Source organism: Elgaria multicarinata, chromosome 2 (genome assembly GCF_023053635.1).
Source record: "Elgaria multicarinata webbii isolate HBS135686 ecotype San Diego chromosome 2, rElgMul1.1.pri, whole genome shotgun sequence".
NCBI lineage: Eukaryota > Metazoa > Chordata > Lepidosauria > Squamata > Anguidae > Elgaria > Elgaria multicarinata.
Genome location: NC_086172.1, coordinates 7,814,556 through 7,837,317, shown reverse-complemented (window position 1 = coordinate 7,837,317; position 22,762 = coordinate 7,814,556). Strand labels below are relative to the sequence as shown.

The 22,762-nt window shown below is 41.0% G+C and overlaps 1 protein-coding gene across 4 annotated transcripts in view; it reads right to left on the bottom strand.

The window, feature by feature from the left end:
• EHBP1 (EH domain binding protein 1) overlaps positions 1-19,826 on the bottom strand; it is a 313,384-nt gene extending 293,558 nt beyond the window's left edge. For 3 of the 4 annotated variants that reach the window (XM_063115970.1, XM_063115971.1, XM_063115972.1), the window contains exons 1-2: positions 19,572-19,826; positions 18,037-18,455 (exon numbers count right to left, since the gene is read on the bottom strand). In XM_063115970.1, the coding sequence (XP_062972040.1) occupies positions 18,037-18,140 (104 nt within the window). In that variant the 5' untranslated portion in view covers positions 18,141-18,455; positions 19,572-19,826. The remainder of the gene's footprint in view (positions 1-18,036; positions 18,456-19,571) is intronic. The other variant, XM_063115969.1, reaches the window with a different exon arrangement.
• Positions 19,827-22,762: the final 2,936 nt, after the last annotated feature.

Here is a 22,762-nt window from a genome sequence, read left to right as displayed (position 1 = left end):
GGCTATACAATGCTTGGCAACAGGATTTATGCTGAAAAGTCTGTGCATGCTTGATGGGACCTTCCATTTTTCTGCTTTCACCCTATACTCATTTCCTACACATGCACACACACATTGCTGCAAACCTAACAACAGTCACTCCATTATATTGAATACTCCACCTTTTAATTTTAAAAAATGCATAAGGCAGCTTCCATTGAAACAACCACCACATTAAAGACACAAAATGTATTTTTAAAAACCAGTAAAATGTGATGTAGTATAAAAGAACACTAATAGAACAATTAAAAAACTCAATATTCCTAAACTCTAAGGTGCATGTTATTCTGCGTGTTGCATTCAAGCACAGTGAATTAACTATGCATTGTCTCCTTAAGGAGTACCTAGATTGTAGACTCCTCTTTCCCTCTTCTCTTAGATTAGATGAAACCATGCTGTGATTCTAGTTTAGGAGCCCTGCCAGAGAGCTGAACATAACCTTGTAAATACATCAGTTGTACAGAGCCCAAATTCAATAGTCAAGCTTCAAAAAACAACACAGTTTGTTACAAAATAAATAAATTGAACGGTATCTAGGAGATATTTCAAACAGATTTAGAACGGGGATAAAGAAAAAGATAATAAACAGAAACTTCCTTAATCCTTCTAGAAATGACAATATTCTCTCAGCATTTCCGCTCTCCATAATTGTACAGAACATCACTACAGCACATAAACTTAGCAAGCACTAAGCATTAATGCAAACACAGGTATGGCTCATTGAGCGACATTTTCTGGGAAGACAATATCCTTCCATAGATGAAGAACTTAAAAATATTTTTAGGACAAGCCTATTTGCATGAATTGACTGCAAGGATTCAGCACTCTTCTTGGCACTAATGGACTGTTGACATCTTAACTCTTTACAAGAACATTGGACAACCATGTTCAAATTACTGTTCTCCTATGTATCCATAACCTTAGCTGTTACAGTTATCCTGCCTATTAAAATATTAGCCCCTTTTACATAAAGGGGCTTCCACGTGATCATGCTCCTGGCTCCCTAGCCCAATCATCCACATCTATTTGCTGAGTGTGGAAGTTTGCAAGAGAAAAACCTATATGCGTTGCGTAGGCTTCCATGGAATTGGGAAACCTGATGAACACGCTGAGTGTGTGGACCTTTGGGGTGTTGGAAGCCCCTCAACCTTGGATTAGTGTAACCTTATCACAGATTAGTGAAGGAGGCTATTACTATACTTCCACGGAAGCACTGGCAGGTATGTATCCATTCGGGGGGGGGGGGGGGAAACAAAACCAGTTAGGGCAATACTTATATTAGGACCAACTAAACTATCACCAAATAATAAGCCAACTTTCAAGTATTTCAGAACTTTTATCAGGCAAGATGTTAAATGAAAGAAAGGCTGGTGGAGAAAACTATGGCATTAATATAGTTCCTCTCAAAATCTGCAGTTTATAACAATCTTGAGCTGGAATGCAGGAGGCATTCTGCAGAGATGAATGGATTAGGTTCTCAACGTATCTAGTAAGTACTGGTTTTTAGACTCACAAAAATGTAGAAATATCCAGGGATTTTTGCCCTAATAGCTCTGGATACATTTTTCAATCCATCTTGCCCCTTTGAAAAGGATAATCTAAGTTCTATCCTTCCCAAATCTCAGGAGAAAACTCCCACAATAAAACTACAGAGAGATTTCTAAAACTAGTGTTTAAAAAAAAGAAAGGAATTCCTCTTTAGCGCATTTCAGTCTAGAAGAAATGAAATGGCATGTCCCTTATATAAAAAATGCATATGAATACATATAATCAACAGCATCCAACTGTGTCATTCCACTAGCACAAATGTTATTGCACTAGCGGAAGCTAAACTCTGAACCATGCACAAAAGGAGATTCCAACTACAGCTACATTTGTGCAAACACAATTGTGCAATCGCTTGTACAACCATTTGCAAAAATGTAGAGAGAGCAACCGGTTGTGCAACAGATTCTGCAAAGTGCCAGTAATGCTATTTGAGTTTGTGGAATGACACCATTGGATATTGCCCGGGATGTCGGAAAATTCCACAATGCAACCAAATGAGTTCATATTTTTATGAATCTGACCCACGGATTCTACAGTGGACTGCCTTTTTTCCTGTTGGACTGAGTCCACAGACTTGCGGAGCATTTTTCTAACATTTGAGAATTTTTCACAAATTTTGTTGTTAAAAAATCACAAAAATAAAATACCTGGCCAAACAGTGTGCATTTACCCCATAGGCTAAAGTGTGAAAATGAGGGGAATTTGCTCATTTGGGGGAAATGTGCACATTTGTACATGTGCAAATTTAAGCTAATTCACATTTGCGTGAATGCAAATTTGTGCAATTCTGGAAACTAAAAACAAACAAAAAATCTGATTCCATCGATCAGTGTATGACAGAACAAAAGGTGCCTGACAATTCACAACACAATCAATACATTCCTACTGCCTGGTATCAATGTTGTTTCTACAATCCCATACAAGCAGCAAAGTAGGCTACATTTAGTTGGTGGAGCACATGATGTGTAAACTTGCACTAATCTAAAGGTGCTAACAATCAGATTACCATGTCCTCTGAAAACGTTATTGAACTCCTGAGCAATGTACAACTAGGAAGCAAAAAAGGTATAAATGGAGATGTAGGCTCAGTTCAGACAACACATTAGTCAACGCAGTGTGAAAACTCAACTAAACGGTTGAGTTTTTAGGGGGTACTCCCCACATAGCATATACTAACTCCACCATTGTGTGACTGTGGGCCACCATGGAGTTGAGTAAAATTCACTGTGACGTTTGTTAGACAGTTCCTCCTCCCTCTCTCCTCTCCCGGTCCTCCTGACTGCTGCAAAAAACCCCAATCCTGACAGCTCTCCTAGAGCGGCACTCACTCCTTTCACTGCTCTTGCCAGGGAATTCTGTAGCCAGTGGGAAAAGTCAATGCAACGCAACGGAAAACTCCACGGAGCCTGCCATACAACTCTTGTGCAGGAACTCTCCTCTGCACAGTGTGGATATTCTGCCTGGAGTGTTTGTTTGTTTGTTTGTTTTAAAAAAATTCCACCGTTGCATGGAATTTTCCTGCCAGACAACACATTTCTCAACGGTGGTGAGAAACGTGTTGTCTGAACTGAGCTGTATTCTGTTACTGCTACAGAGCAGGGGTAAACAACTTGTGGCTCTCCAGATATTTTGACCTACAGGTCCTATCAACCTAACCATTGGCTATACTGGCTAGGGCTTATGGGAGTTGTAGGCCAAAACATCTGGAGGACTGCAATTTGTCCAACCCTTTCATAGAGGATCAGACAGATGGGGGATCCACTTAGGCTCTGCTGCCTAATCCATAGACTTTGTGCAAAGGCGCTGTATACCATTTAAGTTGGATTTGAAGGGTTCAGTAACTTAGCTATGGGCCATTTTTTTTAGTATCTGAGCACAGGAGTATGTTCATACATAAGACTTTTGAAATGATAAAAACAACTGGAAGTACTCACACTGTCAGACAAATATTTGGCAGTATGCATCACACAATAATTGAAAATATGCAAGTTTGAACATTTATCATGCAATTAAAAAGTAATTTGTGGAAGGATCTGACATCTATTTCCATAGGTTCTTGAACAGAGTGCCAAACACTTGTGAAAGTTTCTTCCTTTCTACTTGTAGCAATGAACTATAGCAGATCTGGTGGCAAAAGCCTTTAATTGGCTAAATATTTGCAGTGCTCAAAGTGCATTAAAAATGAGATTAGCATTATTTACCAATATACCTTACATTTAGAATAAAGGCGGTACAGAACTTGATTCTCAAGAGCAAGTGTGTTGCTTTTGAGAATCAAGTAGCTTTGAGAATCCACAACACAAATACACCACTAGAATATCTAAAGTTAGCTCCAGGACACTCAGGGGCATACAAATAAAGAGTAAAATAAGAGCCACCCTATATAAAATTGAAAGCCACTGTTAACATATCATCTGTGCAAGTAACATGGATTAGCTTGTCACACTCAGGCCTCTCATACAAGTACTTCATTAAAATGCAGCATAAGCAAGGTAATAGCATTTTAATATCTTCCAGTATGTGTTGCAATAAAACAATTGGCTGCAGCCTTGCTTGTAGAGCTATAAAGAAAACCCCATGATGACAGCAGAGGGGCAACGTTCCACAAACGACTTTTACATTGAGGGCCAGTGTAGTATAGTGGCTAAAGTGTTGGACCGGGAGTTGGGTGATCTGAGTTCTACTCCTCACTCAGCCATGGAAACTCACTGGGTGACTTTGGGCCAGTCACAGACTCTCAGCCCAGCCTACCTCACAGGATTGTTGTTGTGAGGATAAAATGGAGGAGGATTATGTATGCCATCTTGGGTTCCTTGGAGGAAAAAAGGCGGGATATAAATGCAATAATAATAATAATAATAATAATAATAATAATAATAATAATAATAATAATTTTCTGAGAGTCTCTAATTTTAGTAAGGATTTTCATTCCTCATTGATTTATGTGAATAGCACTAATGTGTGTGTGTGTGTACACATATGTTGATATTATCTTTGCCCCCTAACTGAACTAGAGCTTTTTTAAAAAACAAACAAACAAAACCTTATTTGTTTTAACTTAACAGTATACATGAATATGGAAAAACAGCATGGTGTACAATTGAATAAAGACAGAATATATTCCTTGCATGAGTTCACACCCCACTTTTAACAAAAACTGCCCAGACCACAATCTTTAGCACACTTATTAGGAAGTAAGTGCCACTGAACTCAATAGAATTTACCTCTGAGGCCACAGCTAGACCTAAGGTTTATCCTGGGATCATCCAGGGTTCGCCTCTGCCTGAGCACTGGATCCCCTTTGTGTCACCTAGATGAACAGGTTTGACCCCTGGATGATTCAGGGATAAACCTTAGGTCTAGCTATAGCCTAAGTAAAACATGCTTAGGGTTAAAATAGTAAGAGTGCTATAATCATGTACCCACATGTCTGGGTGTAAGTCCTACTGAATTTAATGGGGCTTCTGAGCAGATGTGTATAGGATTGCACTGCAAATCATCTGACACTATGAAGCATCATTCATGCTTAAACACCCTCCTGAAAACCCCTTTTAAAAAAGTCTTGTGAATCACTGTAGCTATTTGCACATTTTTGGCCAACTATACGTCTGCCATTTCTCACCTTTCACTGCATTATCAAATCTTGCCCTTTCTGCTTCCTTTGCCCTGATATCTAAGCCTTCTCAGTAGGAACTGTTTTCCTCTGTGTACTGTACACCAGTGTTTTCAAACCTATTCAACTCAGAACCTTTTAAAAAACACTTATTCTACTTTACAAACCCAGGCAACACACACACACACAAAATCACACCACCATTACTACCTAATTTTACAGCTGAAAATACTCTGGCTCAAAAAAGCTGTTCACATATAACCCATAAACACATATAACCCATAAACATATAATCTATATCTACAAACAGGAGTAATCCTCAATGGGCTACTGACTGTTTGCCTGATCAAGTTCACATGCAATCTTCAGATTAAATATTTTGCGTTTGTTGGCAATATCACCAATGCAAGATGTATCAACACCTTCTAAAAAGGGAGGGATTTTATTCATTTCTTCTTTACTGAAGGGTTTAGAAGCCACAACACTACCTTTAGAAAGAAACATTAACAAAAATTATTCAAACAATTAGTTTTGATACCTAGTAGAAAAGTTAACCTTATTATTAGCCACTGGATCAAATATGATGATTAGTTCAATTCTAACCATTTTTAAAGCTATGTATTTATACAATAAAGAAAAAAAAACATGCTCTATGGAGCTCTGACAGCAATCAAACACATAGAGATGCATGAAAATTCTGTTTGCAGGGTGAAAAACTGAAGGATTTCTCTGATTTGGCACTGCAGATTTCATTCCAATTCCCCAGCTGGTGTTGATTTGATTTGTAATGAGCTGAGTCAATAATACACAGATTTTGGGTTGTTCTTTTTGTTTTGTTTTTTACTGACAGCAATTTGCTCTATTTAGGGTTGAGGGACTGATCTTGAAATTTGCACAACTGGTGTCATAATTTAAAAAAAAATAATTATTGGAGATCTTATGCAAATGCACATGATTGCAAGTCTATCTGTCAGCTCTGCAGCCCCACAGGGACATATTTCCCTCTTATCAATATCATCCTTTCCATGTACTACTTTGCTTAGCCCAGCAGAGCCATATTCCATACTCATCAATTCCCTGCCCCTTCTCTCTGAAGTGGAGGATGAAACTCAAAGAATCTTTTTTTAAAAACTCTACACCATTTGTGCAAATTTCAAGGTTCCCCCCCCAAAAAAAATATTTGAACAAACTACAATTTGCACAAATGGCAGAACTTCCCCCACCCCAAAATATTTCCAGAATCAGAAAAAAAAAATCTGCTAAAGTCTGCTGCCATTTACCAGAACAGAAACCTGTAGGGTTTAAATGGAACGGAATTTCCAGTGTTGCACATGCCTAGTTACACAAGCTTAGATCCCCCCTCTGTTTACACGTGGCGCGCGATGACCTTGGAGGGAGAGGATATTGCGCCCGCCATTTTTTCTTAAAGAAGAAGAGCGCACAAGTGCTTGTGCGCAAAAGGTAAGTCTTTTTTAAAAATAATAATAATAATTTCCCCCGCTCCCCCCACCTCCGATGGGCGTGCTCCGTATGCGGGTCCCAGCTCCTCGCGAGTAACTGCGAGGAGCCGGGACAAACCGCAACGCCCGCACACACATTCCACGGTCTCGGGTCAAAGGGCAGGCTCAAAGGGCAGGGCAAGGGAGGGCTCATTCCTTCCTGATCCTAGGATCCCCTGTGCATCATGTGAACGCGCAGGGATGATCCTGGGGATTGCCCTGGGATAAAGCCCTGTCTAGCTATGACCTAAGACCTACAAATCTGAGTATGCATAACTTCATGCTGTGTTATATCTTGTATGTCACTGAATCAAATGAATGAAGTGGTAACAGCAAGTTATTACAAATAAAGCAGTACATTAAGAACTTCAGGCATTACTTTATTTTAAGCAAAATACCATGCAATGTTAGCTGTACATTATCTCTCTTATTGCACTCAATGACCTTAAGTTCAGGGACATTTCACCACCTCCCATTCCCCCTACCTCAATGTTCATTGACTTCTATGTTTGTAATGTGAAGGGAATCAAATGTAACTGGACTATTTGAAGGGATCCAATGCACAATAGAACCTGTAGTGAATGCTCACCAAGAAGCTTTTTGTTAGGAGCAATCTTATCCGACAAGGATTGACAGCAGAGGCCACTGTGCACTTCAGCCTTCAATGCAACAGAGCTCTGCTCCATTTGAAGTCATCCGCAGTAACCAATTATTTGTATTCATTACTTACCGGTTTCTAAGTGAAAGAGTTCTACCCTTGAAGGCAGCCTAAAAATAATTTAAAATAAATAAATCCTATTTTTCCAACAACTGGTCTCAACCCACACAACAAACATTTGCCATCAGACACATATTTGGAAATGGCAAAAGGGCAAAAGCTTTTGTCCGAATCCACCCAGTCATTCCTCGTTGGAAGCCAAATGAGGTCACAGCCTGCACACTTAGCTTTATCAAGCTATTCTACAACTTTTCACAATAGCAAGCAATCTACAGGATATTATATAAGTTTGCAAAAATGGGGAAAGATAAAGCAAACAAAAAGTGATGCAATAAATACTACACTGAAGGGCACAGAGTCATTAGGATAGACGCTATAATGATTGCACTTATCTGCAAATTGCACTACTACATTACCAAGGTGTAATAAGCAAAATCATTTCATTCTGCCTCTATTTTCTAATCATAGAAAGTTATATAAATTCACTTCTGATAATGGTAAGGCAGTGGGTGGACAGAGACTCTACAAAAAGAGTAATCTACTACAAACGTAATGGCTTGAATCCTAAAATAAGTTAATTTAGGGAAGTTCAAGGAAGGGAGACTTCCAGTTTCTCCACCATCACCATGCAACCAACTATGCCACTGAAATGCCTCCACAGAGAGTCGGGCTGAGGGCAAAATTAAGAAGATCTCTACTCAATTTGGGGCAATTCTCCCCTCCCCCTCAGCCCCCCATGCTCTGTCCCACATTGTTCAATGAGGCACCAACCCTCCTAAAAGGTTTCTGAGAGGGCAAAGTGGGATGCAGAATGGGAGGGGAGGGGAAACATTCCTTCCATTAATAGCCTTAAGTTAGCTTACCTTAAGATCCCAGCCCGTCTGTTTCAAATTTATCGTATTTCTAAACTCCTCTATCACAGGGGCAAATCTGCTGGTCCAGGCTTTCTTTTGGCTCAGTTTGGAAGGCTTCCCAGATTACAGCAAGTCTTATTAAAGAGCAGCTTTCCCCAACCTGATACCCTACAGATGTGTTGGACAACTTGGACTGCAACGCCCATCATTCCCAGCCAGCACATCTGGAAGACACCAGGATGGAGAAAGCTGTTCTGTAACAAAACTCAATCTGACAAGTTTTCCTAATTGAGCTAAAACAATGCCTGTAGAAGCAGATTTCCCCCTCAGTCCTAAAAATATATTAATTGATGACAAAGTTCCAGTGATTCAATTCATTTACTTCAAAGTATGCATGCTAAGGATCACACTCTTTAACCAGAGGAGCTCAAGTGCTGCTGCTAAGCTCTATTAGTAGGCTGCATCCAAAGACCGAAAAAATAATATTGTATATGAGTGAGTCTGCTGTGTTAATTGGAGGAAAACAAATTTTGGCTTGTAGGAACCTGGAAGGGGCAGGGTCAAGGTATTTGTGAGGAAAACACTGTGACTGCTACCTGGAAGAAGTTATTTTGACACCATATTACAAATGTAATTAGAGTATGGGATCATCAGATGAACGTTTTATAGCATACTCATTACTGGGCACTTATGGATTTTTGTGAGCCCTATTCACAACTCCATCTGCCTCCCATGCGTCTCCTGCTCTTTCTGGCCTTCTTCCAGTGTCAAAAAAAAGACCCCGTTAAGTCCGATTATTTTTAAAAAACAAACTTGCTGCGATCTCCTGCTGTGTGCTGAGTGATAAAAATGCCCACTGAATGGGCCATGTGGTGGTTGTTTACTTCTTCTTTCTTTTTAGTTAAGAGGAAGTATTGTGCAACAGAAGTGGAGAAGTGACAGTAGGGAACCGTGATTTCCCCTCACCTGATGAAGCTCAAAGTCTCTGGGAGGTTAACAACCAACAGCGCTTTGGATATAATGAGGAAATGGGATGAGAGTTACTTTGACTTGCTCAGAGATAACTATCCTTAGAATTGCAGCCTCACAATTCACAGTGACTTGCAGGATTAGATTGCAGTGTGTGGGGCGCTGAGACTTTTTTATCATCATCATCTTTAATTTGTATAACAATTTCCCACAAAATGGGCCCAAAGCGGCTCACAATACAAAAACAAAAATGCATAACAATACAAAAACAAAAATGCAAAGCAATACAGCAGTTATAATTGTACATTGTTAATTAAACAACCCAAACAATTCAATTCACTAATACCATTATAACATTTTAAATTCACTACAAAATAGGCAATATCAACCATTACAACACAGTATCAATGATTATTTTACAGTAAAGTAAATTCCGAAGCTAAATACACCAAGTTTTTCTAATGCATTGAGGCATTAACAAACAACAAAAACCTGGAAACAACTACCTCCAAAGTACTACGTGCAGGAAAGAGCAACCAGATTTTTTTACAGACTGCATCAGCTGACCTCTTTCATACCCCATTCTCTCATTCTGGTGCAGTTCTTAAAGCTCCAACATAGACAACTATTTATTTATTTTATTACCCATAGCAAGTTCTTAACTACGCACCCAGTTCAGAGGTGTGGTAAAATGGTAGTGAGTAGCACCCATTGATTTTAATCAGTGAGCTCCACCAATTAACACCCCCACCCCAGAAAAAAACCATTCTCTCACAGGAGAGACAACAAAGACTAAAACTCCATGTATGTACAATCAAATAACAGGACTCAAATAAAAGGACCAAAACCAGGATCAGATTGCAATCCAGAGATGTGCATATCTCATTAAAAATGTTGAGGGAATAGAAGGATAAGTAACAAATATGAAGTACTAATCTTATGTACTTTACAGAAATATTAAAAGGAAGCCCTTTGGCATCCTTTGTAAAGCTCCTTGCTTACAATGTGCATGTTGCATTTATGATTTAGCAGCTTCGAAGCCCTGGAGAAAGCACTCTCTTAACACCCACAACAGCTAGCAGATCAACTGTCCACTGCCACCAAAATCCAGATTTAATCTCTGTTTTCTGCAAAACAGCAAGAAGGCAAACTTCTCTCTCCCATTCTTTGAAAAAGCCAAGTTTTAAGCTTATGCATCATCTAATTGTGAAATAACTGTATTACTGTGGAAAAGAAATGGCAAACAGATTTAAAATAATAATAATAATAATAATAATAATAATAATAATAATAATAATAATAATTTTATTTGTTACCTGCCTCTCCCTCTGGATCGAGGCGGGGTCCAACACAAATAAAAACACCATAAAATACATAAAACTAATTCAAACATTTAAAACCAGTGCATCATTAAAAGCAGCACACCATTAAAAAAGGCGTCTTAAAATTCAGCTGGGGAGGCCTACTGGAAGAGATCAGTCTTTATGGCTTTCTTAGACTCTGGAAGACTGGTAAGTTGACCAAAAAAATGAAATCAAGAATTGCTTTCCTTTTGCAAAATTACATTGTGCTATTTAAAAAAAAAATAAAAAAATTAGGGAGTAGCTTCAATCAAATGCAAAGTGATACAGAAATATGACACACTGAAAAGAAATAAGATCTTGGCCCTGTGGGGAAGAAGAAAGAGCAAGGGGACAGGAGCAGGCAGAAGAAACATCATGGCCTGCTCCTGTTGGACTCTTCCCCCACCCCCACAGGGCAAACTGTCATCTTGGCCCTGTGGGGAAGAAGAAAGAGCAAGGGGACAGGAGCAGGCAGAAGAAACATCATGGCCTGCTCCTGTTGGACTCTTCCCCCACCCCCACAGGGCAAACTGTCATCTTGGCCCTGTGGGGAAGAAGAAGGACCGAGGGGACAGGAGCAGGCAGAAGAAACATCATGGCCTGCTCCTCTTGGACTCTTCCCCCACCCCCACAGGGCAAACTGTCATCTTGGCCCTGTGAGGAAGAAGAAAGAGCAAGGGGACAGGAGCAGGCAGAAGAAACATCATGGCCTGCTCCTCTTGGACTCTCTCTCCTCCCTCCCTCCCTCCTGAACTCCTGTTCCTTGTGTGTCATGTCTTTATTAGACTATAACCCTGAGGGCAGGGACTGTCTTTTTTGCTAAGTGTAAGCTGCTCTGAGAGCCTTTTTTGGCTGAGGAGCGGGGTATAAATATGATAAATAAATAAATAAATAAATAAATAAGCCTATTTTCAGTAGGCAGCACTCAGGAGAAGAGTTACAATTTATGCCAAGCTGAAGAAAATACATTCCAGCTGAGATAGATATCATGAGCTTGCCAATACATGGGCAAAATGGGCTGAATTAAGGAAGTGACACCCACTTGACAAGGAATTTCCTTGTTTTCTGGCATGTCTTAGAGGATGCATTGTGTTTTTGCATGTGGGAGAAATATAGTAGAACCATCTGATGAGCTCGAGTACATCAAGTGCTCAACCATGTGTTCAGAACAGACCTTGTGAAAACAAAATCTGATCTCTATGGAAGTATTACATTCATGAAATATAAAAACCAGGAAGCCCTTAGTGCAGAAGGTTCAGAGCTTAGGTCAATGTCAGGCACTACAACAGGATGCAGTGATGCACTGTTCATCACTGCACAAACCTTCTCAATGTCGTTCCACAACTGGAGCCAGTACAGACAAAGCTAGCACCAACCTGTGAACCAAATGTATGCCAATATTTCTGCATGCAAACCTCATCTTCCCTGGGCTGATAGATCTGTTTAAGGGACACAAACTAGGAACTAAGTGTTGACTCCCTACCCCCACCTCACTTCAGACCCTAATGGGATATGGCAAATCTGACTCTTAACCAGTCTCTACACAGGTGTTTAAGATATACATCCACACAATTTTTTTATTCCCATTGAGCAGCATAGTATCCAAGAATCAAAGGTGGACTATTATTTACTAATAATTATTTTTATCTGAATGCATGTAGGCCAAAATTTCACAGAAGATCACATTACCTCTGTTACCTGCCACACTAATTTGGACTTCATATAGATTACCTGCCTACATCCATCTTATTGATCCTTTGCTTTAGCCACATCCTGCATCTTCATGTACTAAGCTACTGCAGAGTTACCTGAGGTGGGCCATGGGGATGATTCAATTTTCATCAGCTCATTACATTACCCTCCCCACATGTCTTTGGGCAGTAACTGCACTTTTAAATAAGCACCTGTTTCTTTCCAGTATGAAAACAAATCAAGACTTACCCAACACAGCTGCAGCCTGCCACAAATATGCAGTGTATAAACAATAAAACCTTTATTGTTTAAGCCAACAGAATTGGCAGGGAAGAAGGGGGGCAACTGAAGATATGACAAGCTTTGCTAATGGTCATCCATCCTTGATGTTCTATTAATGGGTTTCCTGTCCACACATACATTTCTGAAACATGATGGACTAGAGAAAGTTATTCTGGTTCAGGAGGAATATGCTGTACTTGTATTAGTTCACTTGAATTTTCCATGCAAACAGTGCACATCCGATGCATATTACAAGCACCTCAAATAACTCCCTGAGTTCAATAATACTGTAGTGCAGAAGTTTTACAGCCTGAGGCAAAGAACAAGATGGCTCCTCTCCCCAAGCCAACCAGACTCATAGTTGATTCGTCCTTTAACACTGGTGACAGGACAGCAGGCTACCTTAGGGGGCTCAGAGCAGGCCGCATGGCACACACAGCTCGGTTCTCCAACACCTTGCTATTATGGTATCTCACTCTGCCCCAGGGTGGATTTGATTTAAATCAATTTGATTTAAATCATGATTTAAATCACAATTTATATCACAGACTCTATTTAATCATGTGACTCCCCCCCCCCACACACAAAATTGCACTCTTCCTCACTATATTTTACACAACTCAGAGTTACCAAAGACTCATTCTTGCTGGTATAATCTTAATATTTACAACCAGATGAAGGTTTCATTTTTAGAATAGCAATTTTTCAGATTAGTTTTACAGTTATATCAAAAAATACTGATTTTGTTATACTATTAGAAACACATTATAGATAGATAATTATGAAATTAATGTGAGGTGAACTATCTCCAGTTTAATAGGTTAATCACTCATATTTGGACAACTTTTCTGCTGTACTTTATTGGAAGGAGAAAAATAATCTTACAGAAACCTCTGGAAGAGCATGACATTGTGAATGGATTAATGGAATTCATTTACCAAAAAATGTAAACAGCCTCATGCTACATAATTAAAAACTAATCCTTATTGGACTATAATGTATCTTAAATAGAAAACTATCTTTAGACAGATTTTTCCTCAAAAAGCATTTTATTAAAAAAATCAATTTAAATCAAAAAAATCTGATTTAAATAAAAAACATTTATTTTTTAAAAAATCATTGATTTTTATCCACCCTGTTCTGCCAAATGGTAAGGCCAGTCCTACAGTTTAGACTGAGCTGTGCACAAAACTCAGGAACTCATTACAATTTATTCCTAGATTCTGAAACTGTGGGTTGAGACTCTCTGGGGCAAGATGCCTACAGAGGAAAGAAAGTCACAAATACTGGGGCTCTGGTAGCTGTTTGCTGCAACTAGAAGCAAGCAGCAACTGGGAACCCTCAATGCTTGGCACTGAGACCCAAAGCAGAAGCTCTGTAAGACAGAAGTTCCTGTCCTTCTGGTCAATGTTTAGAGAATCCAGGAGGACCCTGTAGCACAGAAGAGAGTGGGGTAGGAGGAAAGTGATTTTACTCTTGCTAAAATAATCATTTCTTCCCATTCTACAGACCTGCATATGCAGTAGCAGGATGCACACAATTAACTTACACCAACTCACTAAAGAGATGGTTAATATGGGGTTGAGGGTTCCAGAAGGTGCAGTAAGTTTAGAAGCCTTCCACTTGCTTCTCCTAAATTAATAAACCCAAAGTATATCGGACAATATCAACCACTCTACTTTTAAACTGTTTATTTAAAAGTTCAGTCACTGCCCAAAGACATGTCTGGAGGGCGATATAGTGAGCTGATGGAAACAGAATCATCCAGATCAAGTTATTAAGGCCACAATATATACATGTAGAGAGCTTATGACACTAGTAGTTGTGCAGTGCATACAGCTAGGACTCACTGGCTGGTCTGCTTATTGCTAGCAAAAGCTTACAATGGTAGATCCTTTACTATGATACCTCATATTGCACAGTGCCCCCTGCTACAGATACAGGCCTAAGAGCTCTGGGGGAGCCATATCCATTAGTTTTAATTAAAAAAACCAACCAGCAAATCTAGGCTAAACTTGCAGAGAAGACAAAGAGGAGAAGGGGATTTTCTAGTCAAATATACAATCTTTCATTTTTTATTTTGCTAGAATGGCATGCTGACAATCTTAAGAATCCCATAACCAGAAGGATAGGCACTTACTCTGGGACTCATTATTATTAATAGTTACAATGGACAAGCATTTAAAAAAAAATCCTAAAAATGAGATGGAAAAGTAAGACCGAAAATCCGTTTGCTATGCAGGACAGATGAAACTCTGCCAAGAGCTAATCCATTTAGACTATCAAGATGCAGAAAAATAAAGTAGAGCAAAAGTAGCTTCCCAATTAAGACTGTAAATGCAAGAATTCTTTAATACTGTGAAATGCAGAAAGCCAAAATTACATTTAATTTGATAAATTTAATTCATGTCCTCATATGTCTCTTAGCAAAAGATTAATAAAGTAATTTATATTATAAATCTCTGAAAATTTTCATGCATGTAAGAAAAAGCTGAGAATGAAAAGTATATAGATCTTCAAGGAACACATCTAACCCACGCCCCTCATAGCCAGCACTGTTTCATGAACAATCTTTTTTCACAATCCCATTTTCCTCCCAAGTGTATTTTAATACTTCATTGTTAGTCATTTTAACATATGAATGGTCTATTATTCCTCCAAAAGCATTGTATTGTTAGAATGCTGGAATGCCAGTACATTAAAGTAAGATCACATTTACTAGATTTTTAATCAAAAGGACACTTACAATATGGGCGTAAGGGCATACATCCCAATCATAATCCTTATTTGCCACATCATGCAAAATAGTCTTGCTCTCCTCCTAAAAGCACAGCACAGGAAAGCATTTTCCTCATATCTTGGCTGGGCCACTTCTCTGTCTTTTTCTAACAAACTAATGCAAAAGTTAACTTAGAAGATCCCAGTTGTTCACCTATATACCAAAATATAAACATCAAAATATCAGAAGGCAAGAAGGCATTTTGTTGCCAAAATACGACAGCTTTGCACAGAATTGCCATTTGTAAGGGGAATGTGTTTATAATTTTAGCTTTAATGCTTCCTCCTCCTTACGGAGAACAGATGAAATTCAAGATGAACATTATGTTAGCAGCCCAATCACATGCAGAGTTAAGCATGCCTAAACCCCTTGAAATCAATGGGCTTAGGCATGCATAACTCCACATAGGATTAGACTTCATGTTTTCTTCATATGAAACCTTTATTTTGGAGAATTTCTACACTACTTTTCTTTTTCTAAATCCCAGAGCAATTTACAAGAGATTGCCACTGATGCTGTGGAAAATCCTGTAACATTTACTGCAAACTCTGAAAAAGACACTAGACACACACAGGTATTTGAACTGTCTCTGTCACACCAAGACAGCAGGTTTATCATCTCTGCATTGTCCTGCCAGTTGTACTAAGAGTTTGGCAGCACAACCAATGCGGATGGTAGAATGGAAGTATCATACATAACTTCAGGCAATCAGCGTGGCTACAGCCAATGTGTTCCTGACTTAAAGCATGTGAGTTCTATCAGTGCACTGCACCTGTAACAAGGAATTAGTATAATATCCACATGGGATTTGCTGACATGTGTAAGCATTTGCAGGTTCTAAATCATGGTAGTAAAAGATGTTACATTACAACATTCAGTTGCAATACTTTTTAAATTGGATATCATTTGTAAACCCTACAGGGATAAGCCCTTGAGAGAGAATAAGCAAGCTACATAAAAGACCATTTAAAAAACTAGTAAGATAAATAATTTTACTGAGGTGTCATTACAAGATTAGATCCCATATAAAATTATCCACCCTTCCTCAACACAATACAGAGCTTAGAAGCAATTTCTACAGCTGAAATTTGGCAAAGTGCTGTCAAAAGTTTTGAGTGGAGAGAAACCACGCATATGCACACACTGCCCACCCACCTAGGGCTGGCTTACCACCTTTTGTTCTGTCATGGTTCCAGTACCTTTAATAGCATAAGATAAATAAAAGATTCACCTGCTGAATTACTGTGTGTCATGCATATATTAGAGGGACAAGAGATTTGCCAGGCAACTGGGCAACCTTATTCCAAAAAAGGAATGCTTTCCAGTAAACTCACTGAACTGTGACAAGAAGTTTTATGAATTGTATTACATAATAAGTTCACAATTACTTCTTCTCTCCGTAAGCGTCTATAACTGTAGAGTTCTGTACACTCAAAAACTCCACTCCAATCTTCAAAAGTAAGCGTTTTCACAATTATATGACTCCATTCACAATGCATTTCCAAAGAAACTAGACAGAGGTATAAATCAGGAAGGCCCAAGTTAAAACATCACTATGAACTGACTAAGAGTACAATCTTGTACAGGTCTATAAAGAAGTAAGTTTGACAGATTTCAATGGAGCTTACTCCCAGGTATGTGTGTAAGATTGATGCATTAGTGGACTTAGGTAATCCACTATCTCTGTGGCCACACAGCCTTAACTGCAATATATTATAATAATACTGACCTACCTTACAGACATGTTGTAAACATACAAGATAATGCAACAAGATAATACATGCAAAGTGAATTAACTAGAGTACTACATAAATACTGAGTATAATTAAGTACCCTGCATAGGTAATGAGCCTGACAACAATTAGAAAACAGACACCCCCCCCCCCAACACGCACACTATCGATCTATAATATCTACTCCCAAGAAGTGCTAAGAAATCATAATCTACAGATATAATGTGGTACAAAACAGAGAACACAGATGTTAAAGTTGGTCAAAGAGACTACATTCTTTAAAAGCTGGTTTTGGCTATACTATACAATTCAGATTTTTCCCCCCTGCAAAAGAAAAGCAGAGCACATAAGCCTACTAGTTTTGAAAGCACACACTGCAGAAGTGAAAATATGTGTCTGGGACAGGCCCATACAGCTGATTACCCAGGACAGTCTAGCCAATTTAAGCTATGTCCCATAGAGTTACTGCTGTAAGGAATTCTTGTCTGACTAAGCAAATAACTTGAGATAATTCCCAAGGCTATGTCTTGACTGTTCCTATTCCAGAGCTGAATGAGAAAAGAAATATTTGTACGCAAAAGCAGAAGTCAGAAGTATGTAGAGTGAAATAAATCACAGTCAGCCGTGGGAAGGGTGACACATATCCCTGTGGCATGGACTAGTTATCTGGTTTGTGGGGCTCCCAAGAGACTGCTGTGGTAACATCAAAAAGACATCCAATAAAACAAAGAAAATCCACCAAGTTGCAAGAAAACTGCATAAATCTAATAAATGCTTGGTAAGACTCTATAGCAGCAATCCTGGTGAACAAGCAATAATTATTCCCACAGGGGTAGAATCAGTACAACGCAAAGCACTTGAGAGGGAGATCTGCGACTTTCTTTCATCCTATTTGGAGAGGAGACAATCAGCAGAAGAGGCAACGTTCAAGCATCAGCAGATCATCCCAGCAGTAGATGCTACTTACCATTTCTTGGTGCATTCAACCATCAGTTCCTGGTAAGAGGCCACAAACTGGAACTTGGATGCGTGTTTCCCAACACGTTGCAATCTTTTCCATACGGAAGCCATGGCGACGCAGAGTTGACGCACCTGAAAGCTCAACTGGAGTAGGAAGTTTCAGGTTGAGCGAGACAGGTGTAATAGTTTTGGTTGTGCTAAATGATCTATACGCAAGTCTAACGGAAACAACGGACGAGGAAGAGGTTGGAAGGATGTTCAGGATGCATGTTCTGGATATTCCTTTCCCAGAGAAAATCCCATTTTAAATGTATGGCACATTATTGACTGGGTGCACCATAAGCCATGACAATGAGACAAAGCAACTGCAAGGAAGTTCCTTTAGGGAGTAGTCATTCCTCCTCATGGGCTCAGATGAAGTTCAGACTGGAAAGGGAAAAAAAGAACTGGAATGAGGCAGTGACTAATGTGTTCTATGTGGTAATGTTACGAATGGAGGTAATTCCTTATGTTTTTTACATTGCATTCATGGACTCACAACACACACCTCTTCCCAAACCCTCAGAGAGAGAGAAATGCTGAAGCAATTTCAAGAATGCAAGCCACGAGCCTGTCTGGAAACAAACCAATCCGTCCTTTTATCAACACCCTCATCATCCAAAACAACATTTTCTGTCTTTCTTTTTTTAAAGGCGCAGGTCAGGGCCATCCTCCAGCATCTCTCGGAAGCAGTGCTGCGCTAAGGCTCTGCCAGCAGAACACACAGAGGGAGGTGAGAGAAGTTCTTTGTCTCCCTGCTGATGACAAAAAGGTGTAACAGTTGTTTCCTTTCCCCCCCCCCCCTCTCTTCCTAGGGGAATTTGTGCATAATGGGAAAGTCAGCCAGTGCTGCTGCTGCAGGCATTTACACTCCAGGGACCCAAAGAGGGTAAAGGTAAAGGTAAAGGGCATTTTCTGAGAGAAGGATAACCTTGTCCTCCGTCGCATAAGGAATACTTCGCTTTCAGGAGGATGAGCGACACTGAAATACTTTCTTTCCAGCGACGGAAACAGGACCCGGGCTGTGAGGAGTGCAATTTTTAGTTTTTTTGCTTTCCACACAGCGGAAGGAGTGGCAATGGGGGGGGGGGGAGGCAGGAATGGCACGAATGTGAATGGGAAAGAGACCTCGCCGGCGAGGGGGGCCTTCCTTCTCCGTCGGCCGAAGGCTTCCCCTCAGCTATAAGAGGGCGCTTTCCTGAGACACCTCACCTTCATTGTTTCTGCACCACCACCACCACCACCATCTCTCTCTCTCTCTCTCTCTCTCTTACACACACACACACACACACGCCTTTTACTCGTGTCCCATCCCTCAAACTCAGCATTGCTCTGGGCGGGTTCAGACACCCAAATAATTCTGATCTGGAGGAGGGGAGGGAAGAGTTTAGAGGGAACTAGATGTACACAATCAACCCGAGGGCAGTTATGGAAAGGAAGCGAGGAGCTCCAGCCCGTCTCCCTGCCTCCTCCTCCTCCTGCTGCTGCTGCTCTTGCTCTTACCTTCCTCCTGTTCCACACGCGTTTAATCCTGGCAAGGCTGGGTCTGCTGCTGTCACACACACCGCCCAGTGCTGGAGCTGCCCATTACAGCAGCAGCGAGAGCAGCTGATCCGCTCCACTTACGCCCAGAGCCACATTGCGATGGGTCAACGTGCCTCAACCCAAGCAGGAGGATCCTGTCCCCAAGCCTGGAGCCATGAAGGCGAAAGCGGCGGCGGCGGCGGCGGCGGCAGCAGGAGGGATCATCCAAAGGACCCAGCAGCAGCTCCTCGCATTCCACAGTCACCACCTTCCTGCTGCCAGAGGTGCGCGCCTCATATCAACTTCGCCCGACAGCGCAACCAAACGGCATCGCTCTGAGCGCGCCATTGGCAAGAGATGCGGGCCCTTCCGAAGCGGGCGAGCGCATTGGTCGAAGAGCTGCGTCAATCATTCCACCGAACCAGAACGTTGGGGAGGGGAGGGGAGGGGAGGGGAGGGGGTAGCAAAGCCCTTCCTCGCAGTGAGGGTGGGGTGAAAAGAGAGGAAAAGAAATGATGGGCTCAGTCATTCCCCTCGCCTCAGCGCCGTGTTTTTATTGGCTTGCGGTATCCCGAAGAGGCGGGGTTGTTTATACCGAATGGCGAAATCATTGGGTGATGTGGGAGCCTGTCTGAGGGAAGTTGCCTGTCTGAGGTAACTGCCGCTGGTCAGGAACTGGAAGGGCTTATTTGTCCTGAGCGAGGCTTGCGCGCCTCGGCCTCGCTCCACACGGTCCCTTCATTGCGGGTCCTTCCTACGGATCCCCCCTCCCTTCCCTGGCCGTAGCTAGACCTAAGGTTTATCCCGGGATCATCCCGGGTCCGTCCCTGCCTGAGCGCTGGATGCCCTGTGTGGCACTTAGATGAACAGGTTTGACCCCAGGACGATCCTGGGATAAGCCTTAGGTCTAGCTACGGCCCCTCTCTCACTAAAAGGCTGTAGACGAATGAGGAGGACAATCCGTGTTAGGGAGGGTGGTGGAGGTTGCTCAAAAGCAAGCCCCTCTCTTCAGTTTCTACTTAGAAAAGCACCTGAAGTAACTGCAGCAATTGATTTACGTAGAGGGGTGGAAGGATGCCCGCCTGATTTGAGCCGAGGACATCCTTTCACTCCTGTAGTTATTTTCTGTGGGGACATAAGCGGACGTTTCCTGAGGGTCTTTGGGCTACAATATCACTGTTTGTGTAAGCAATAGCCTCATCCAAAAATGATCTTAAGTCTCTCACTCTTAACTAAAAGAAACTTAGCCTTAGAGTTTTCCATAGCTGGCGCAAAGAAGTAAAATAATGACACTCCTGGCTCCAACCATCCTCTCCCTCCACTCTAAATGGGATGGTTTATTTAAAAAAAACCAAGGGAATATTGTAACAAAATGTTGCAGTATGGAGCACCTGTTCACTTATCATAGAATCATCGAATAGCAGAGTTGGAAGGGGCCTACAAGGCCATCGAGTCCAACCCCCTGCTCAATGCAGGAATCCACCCTAAAGCATCCCTGACAGATGGTTGTCCAGCTGCCTCTTGAATGCCTTTAGTGTGGGAGAGCCCACAACCTCCCTAGGTAACTGGTTCCATTGTCGCACTGCTCTAACAGTCAGGAAGTTTTTCCTGATGTCCAGCCGGAATCTGGCTTCCTTTAACTTGAGCCCGTTATTCCGTGTCCTGCACTCTGGGAGGATCGAGAAGAGATCCTGGCCCTCCTCTGTGTGACAACCTTTTAAGTATTTGAAGAGTGCTATCATGTCTCCCCTCAATCTTCTCTTCTCCAGGCTAAACATGCCCAGTTCTTTCAGTCTCTCTTCATACGGCTTTGTTTCCAGAGCCCTGATCATCCTGGTTGCCCTCCTCTGAACACGCTCCAGCTTATCTGCATCCTTCTTGAATTGTGGAGCCCAGAACTGGACGCAATACTCTAGATGAGGTCTAACCAGGGCCGAATAGAGAGGAACCAGTACCTCACGTGATTTGGAAGTTATACTTCTATTAATGCAGCCCAAAATAGCATTTGCCTTTCTTGCAGCCATATCGCACTGTTGGCTCATATTCAGCTTGTGATCTACAACAATTCCAAGATCCTTCTCGTTTGTAGTATTGCTGAGCCAAGTATCCCCCATCTTGTAACTGTGCATTTGGTTTCTATTTCCTAAATGTAGAACTTGGCATTTATCCCTATTAAATTTCATTCTGTTGTTTTCAGCCCAGCACTCCAGCCTATCAAGCCTATCCAGCCTATCACCGCTTTATGCCAACCAGCTATCCTTTATTTCAGGATGCTCCATTACATTCTCCTTCTCCCCTGGTTTTCTGTACCTGCTGAGCATGTTCAGTCTTCATTTAGCTGTTTGGAGAGGTCCTCCCTTTGGTTTTGGTTTTGGTTTTTCCTAAAGTGTTTTGTTTTTGTTTTGTTTGTTTGTTTCTACTTCTGCAAATCTTGGAGTTTCCCTCTTGTTTGTGGATGGTGCCATTTTGAATGCATAAGGACCAGCATTCAGTTAATGAGTTTGCTATTCATAGATATGATAATGTAAGAGACAGGCCATTTCTACACCTAAGGGTTATCCCAGGAAAATAGAGGGATCGTTCCTGCCTGCTCCCGGGATCCCCTGTGTGTCATTTGGACGTACAGGGATGATCTTTGGGAAAAAGGCAGGTGTAGAAACAACAAGAGAGAGGTTGGAGCAAGGAAAAGGCCCAGGCCTTCTTCCTGAGGATTTCTTACTATTTGTGTGATAATAAATCCACAAAAAATCTTGTTCTGATCTTCCTTGATTAATTATTCCACACACAAATAATAAGCTCTCTCCTAGGACGGAAATAGGATTGGTTACGCATAAGAACTATGACATGAGATAACTCGTCACTTTTACAACATTACTCTGTGATTCCTGGAGGTGATCTGTCTCTCTTGGAAAATGTTGGATTTCAGGTGGCATTAGATGATTTGAAAACACTGTTCATGGTACAAATAATCTTTTTACATTGTAATTACCATGTGAGTTCATCATGATATTTTTCAAATCTTGTGCAGTCTACTTGTTTTAGAACAGGAGGATACTTGAAAACACTAGACTGCAAAGTCCAACCTTGACTCTAGAACAGGTTCAAGGAGCACTTGTGCTTTGTTCTTAAATTCATCCCTGGTCTGTCTGTCTCCAAAAAAGCTGTTAAAA